Source organism: Haliaeetus leucocephalus, unplaced genomic scaffold, assembly GCF_000737465.1.
Source record: "Haliaeetus leucocephalus isolate CR32 unplaced genomic scaffold, Haliaeetus_leucocephalus-4.0 Scaffold92, whole genome shotgun sequence".
Classification (NCBI taxonomy): domain Eukaryota; kingdom Metazoa; phylum Chordata; class Aves; order Accipitriformes; family Accipitridae; genus Haliaeetus; species Haliaeetus leucocephalus.
In genome coordinates, this window is record NW_010972528.1 from 5,398,870 (window position 1) to 5,404,458 (window position 5,589).

General features: G+C 37.0%; 1 protein-coding gene across 6 annotated transcripts in view; it reads right to left on the reverse strand.

Moving 5' to 3' along the window:
• The window catches only part of FTO (fat mass and obesity associated), a 259,203-nt gene that overhangs the window by 140,702 nt on the left and 112,912 nt on the right, over positions 1–5,589 (reverse strand). For all 6 annotated transcript variants that reach the window (XM_010584883.1, XM_010584855.1, XM_010584865.1 and 3 more), the window contains one exon: positions 1,338–1,462. In XM_010584883.1, the coding sequence (XP_010583185.1) occupies positions 1,338–1,462 (125 nt within the window). The remainder of the gene's footprint in view (positions 1–1,337; positions 1,463–5,589) is intronic.

The window sequence follows — 5,589 nt, forward strand, 5'->3', positions numbered from 1 at the left end:
GGAAAAATCCCCCCCCCCCCCCCCCCGCCAAATCCCTTAAATTCCTCAAAAAAGAAGAAACAAAACCCACATGATAATACGAACAATATTGTAGACCCACCATACTAAGCTCTTTTACACTCTGAGATCTTAACTGATTAGTATACAAATAGACATTCCATACTCATAAGACTGCATGAAACACAGCCTCTAAATTTGTATAATAATTGCTACTATGTAATAAAGTTTAATTTTTATCTAAAGCTTCTAAAATGTTTCAAGTCCACTGTAATTATTGGGAACAGCAAAGGGACTCAAGTGTCAGATCCAATATCAACAATTAACTTTTTAAAGTCAATTTCATTGGGAACTTTCCAAAATTATACGCTAAGAAAACACAGGAGAACTCCCTGGAACATTTAGTGAAGGTAAAAAAACATGCCAATTAAGTGCTAATTTTGATTAACAATAGCTCATTTAAAAAATACTTTTGACAAAAAACTGTATTTAATTGTAAGCACAGGACACCTCCTGGTTTTAAAGGAAAGCTGAACATTTGGTAGAAAAATTTCACAGACTGTTAGATATTTTATGTAAATATCATAAATAAGAAAGAGATTATTAAATGAGTATAAATCTATAGCTTTTAGAAATAGATGTGAAAAAAGGTGACAAACTCATTTAGCAGCTAAGGAGAAGGACTCAAGGTGGCATATGGTGGAAATTCTCTTTTTTTCATTCACATATTTCTGAATGAACTAGAAGTATGATTTATCTGTAGTTTCTGAAATGCATTCATCAGACTATATTCCAGGAACATAAACTTTTTCAAATAAGAACATAAACAACTTTTTAACATTACCTGATTTATTACCATGGCAATGAGTTCAATTTAAGAACTCAAGTATAATGAAACAGTCACATGATACGAACCCTAGCAACATGTACATTTATGCCAATCTCACCCAACGCAACCCAGTTAACACTGGTAGGACACCACAAGAAAATGTGAGGATCATGAAGAAAGCAGACAAGAAGGGTATCTATTAGCATGGCATGCCAGCAAGGAGTACTGCTCATATTGTTAGCAATATAAGGAAAACCTTATCAAGCTATTATCAATAGACTGCACTATATAAGCACAGTAAGGGACCATTCTACCCCACAAAGTAACTGAAATCAGAAGCAGAATCATTGACTATTTCATTCAAGGAAAAATACTATTTGAACAGTAAAAAATTTGATTTTTTTTTTTTTTAAACTTCAACTTGTCCCCACCACCAAGGGGATTTATAGAAGTATATTTGATATACTTGTTTCTAATTTTATTATCTTACTATTTTTCAAAAATGTCTCACCTTGCTATCCATTCTTGACGCAGCTTTTGTCGCTCAGTAAGAACCAGCAAGAAGCAGCTGAGAGTTTCATTCCTTTGTTCCTCAATTTGTTCCTCTTTTCCAACTTCAGAGAGGACGAGGCTTGTCTTAAAGGGAAAAACCACATAAAAATTATAATCTAGAAATAGGAAACAATGTGTAAAATTAATAAAAAGCCCATAAGCAAATAAGGACAGTAAATCAATAGCTTTTTTTATTACAGTTCCACTGCTGACAAATCAATACAGTAAATGATGGTTAGAAATGGCCACTATATATTTGGTATTTAATCAATATACATGGCACATAAGGTAAACCTTAAAATCTCATTGCCTTAAGTAACACAGCAAGACATTGTGCATTCTAGCTCTCATTTTCTTGAGACATAATTCTTTTCTAAATATTTTCTTGTATCAAATCATATCAGAAATATTTCCCTCAATACAGCATTTGTTTGGGGCATTTCCCCTTTCCCTTTGATCATTGGTGAAGCTAAAGAAGAAAATACCTGTTTGCATTGTATCTTCTGAAAGGAATTTTTGATGATGTCCCTATGTTCTCTTTATCATGAAATATTTCAAGTAAACAAGTAGTAAAACTCCACCTTTTTTCATTTGTGGAATAAATTAAAAATTCCTAAAAAATATATATATAAATATATATACACACACACAATGGATTTAAATAATCTGTGGAGTAGGATGACACTCAGCCTCTGCAGACCAAAAGTTACTGACCTTCCCAAATGTTGTGTCGACAGTTAATGTTGATGTAACGAAACTGCAGATCATCTTATTGTGCTTCATCCACCCAGCAAGCTAACTCTAACTCCCTCACTCCACCTTTGCCTTCAACTACTAACTCACCCACCATTTTCTCCTTTTCTTTCCCCTACGCTTCACCATGTCTGCCAACCTGGGAAAGAAATGGCATGCGCTGATGCTCACATTACCAACTCGTATGTCAACCAGTGCAGACATCCTGACTTGATGTGCAGCAGCCCAACCACAACAGAGATCTAGAGTCAATGCTGCAGTCTTTTCCTTCAGTGAAGATGTAATATTTGCCTTTCTCACCTTAACCCACCACTGACATTCACTTAATTATTTTTGCTATTCTAACCTTCAGTCACATGTTCTGCAGATGTATCAAAGTACCTAAACGCTTTTGGGAAGGATGACTGAATGGACAGAATGCTTGCACAAACGTAGTTTTTTCACAGAAAAGGAGGCAAAAAATATATTTCTAACCTGAGCAGTTGTGGAAGTGAGTTTCAAAACACAACTCAAACATCACCAAGAGCTGCAATTCCTATTCCCAGCATGGCCTCTCTTATAGGAACAACATGACAAAAAGACATGGCATATCGCCTCCTCCTCAACATTACATACACATTACCTTCTGCCGTGCCCAAATATACATCCACTAAAATTCCTCTGGGGATTCTGTGAGATAAATGATTGTTACTATCTTCAGTCTGTGAAAACAGGAAGATTGATCCTTGGTCTGACAGGGTTTTTTTTCCACAAGAAAGAATAATATGCAGATTATACACTTCTTAAGCTATATAAAGTAGCAGTAACATTGCTACCGCCATGATGGTTCCAAGAGACAAGCATGACAGGGTTCATAGAGGCAGAAAATAATTTCTACACCAACATCAGATGACAAAGAGCAAAAAGCATCTTCCTCGCCACGTCCCAGCTCTATCAGTTGGCCTATCAAAAGGCATTACCCCATTATATGGGACTTCAAAAAGAACATTTTCTTGTAAAAACCCCAAATGTTCAAAACTCTGTCTATACAGATCACATTCTTGACCCTGCTTTGACATTACAAAGCAAACAAAAAGCCAGAGCGCATTTTCAGATAAGGATTCCCTGACATGGGTTTCCCTTGCACTGACCTACATCTTTTCCACAAGCTCTAATATCCACCAACTTCAACAATCCTGATCTTGCAGCCTTACTTCCAGCAGCTGCACAGTTTAAAGCAGAATTTGATAGAGGACTTCAGCATGTGAGAACATGCTCATATGAGATGAAGAGATGTACATTCTTTAACTGATGTAAATTAACACTCCTTGTCATTCAGAATAAATGTACCTATTAAGGCTTTAACTTTTATATTTACCATGTGCAGGACTTGACACAGCACTATAACTAAAGCTTATGTCTGTGTTATAGGATGATCAGACTGTAGCCTTACAGCTAGGTCACAGTACACCAAGATTTCCCTTTCAGAATTGTTGGATGGCCTTATTAACCACAGTGGGATAGGGAAAACCACTGGTGATGGGTATAGAAGTCTACTTCTCTCCGAGGCTGCAGAAAAGCCCCAGGTTTAATGATGCTATGCCTCACAAAGCTGCAAGTATAATTATTTGCAGGCAACAAACATCAAGAACCCCTAAATAAGTGATTCTCAAAGCGTAGAGCATGGGGAACTGATAGTTCCTAAAGAATTTTCAGTTAAAATGTGATAAAAGGATGATGCGATTAGAGTATTATCAGTCAGAGAAGATGGGTGACCACTTCTCCAAGTATTCACAGTCACATAATGCTTTCTTTTCTGATGGCCTGGCCAAACTGCAACTTTGGTACTGAGTTCCACTACCTAAAGTCCCCTGGAAATGGAACATAATTTAATTTTTACTGAGAGAACAATTATATTGCTCCAGCCTTCTGTTAACACCTTTCATTTATGTGGTGATGTACACAGTTCAAGTCAAACTCATAGTTTGACACTGACATCATAAACGCTTCTTTACTGAGCCCTGTGAGTACAGTTGCAGCTACCTGGAGGGTGAAATAGTACTATTAAGCAACATATAACAACAATACATAGCAATTTAACTGATTTACTTGTTTTCTAAGAGTGCTGAGGGCAGTAAGGTTACCTGGAACGTGAGTGCAGGACTTGATACGTAGCTTTTATAGAGGCATTTCTTAATAACTTGCTATTCTTATCATCGCAATAAAAATCCCAAATTGTAACAAATAAAGCAGCATTCTGGGTAAAATAATATTATAAAAAACATTCCTTTGAAAGTTTTCTTTTCCATGTAACTTGTTTTGGGATTTATTTTTAACAAGGGGATTCAACATATACCTTGACTGATAAAGGTCAAGGGTTCAAGAAACTTGGTCAAAGATGTTATCAGCTGGGAAAGCCATTTCCTCACATCGACACTGATAAAAATCCATCAGAAACCCAACTGATACCACCCCTGCTCTAAAGGGCAGGAATGACCTTCTTTTGAACATCACTATAGTTGCGCATCCCATCAAAGAAAATCTGATCTTGTGTCTCAATTCTTTTAATGTTCTTTAATGGCAGATAATTGTCTGCAGAGGCCCCCTTTGTCCAATGCTGAGTGAAGCCTTCACATTTCTGAACTGGACTCAACACTGACTCGATGTTTTTCAGCACACTTCGGACTGCAGGACAGTAGAATAAACAAACAATGTAACCAGCCCTACAGCCTGTCTTCTCTCATCCTTGTGTTCACAGAGATTCTTGAGGGTGGCAATGTTTACAAATTGTTGAAACTTTCTTTCATCTGCTTCCTGAGCTGGCAAAAACATACCCTAGACAACCTAAGCAACAAGATTACCCAAATTGCTTATCACTTGAGGGAAGCAACTTCTTGCCTCGTTGGTCAGCATGTCTCTTTAATAAGTAGTACTGTTAATATTTTCAGCAAATTTCCCCCAATTCTCCTTACAGGTCTATTAATGTGTTTAGGGCATTTCCTTGTAAATACCAAATGGCATGGTCTTAAAAACAAACACACGACCCACCTCTCAAAACAGCCAAGCTATATACGCGCATCTATCTATCTATCGATCTATATATAGACAGCTCAATCAGTTGCCAATCCAGCCTTCTATGTTTAAGATAGTATTTAGGAAATTATACCCTTTACCTTCCTCCTGTAGTAGAGCAGCAGAACTAAATCTAGTGCTCTACTGTCGTATCAGGCAACAGCCATCAGAGCACCCAGGATACGCACTCAAGATTAGATAACTTTTATGAGTCTTAACAAAGCTAACCTAGGTATTGTAACAGAATTATAATAGTATTTTTTTTTCTTAGACATACAGCAGAAGAAACTATGTTTCAACCTCAATCAGTCACTACCATGCTTAACTATATGTACCCTGCGTGAATAACAGAAGATGCTTACAAACAAGCGGGGGGGGGGGGGGGGGGAGAGACATACTCAAAAACC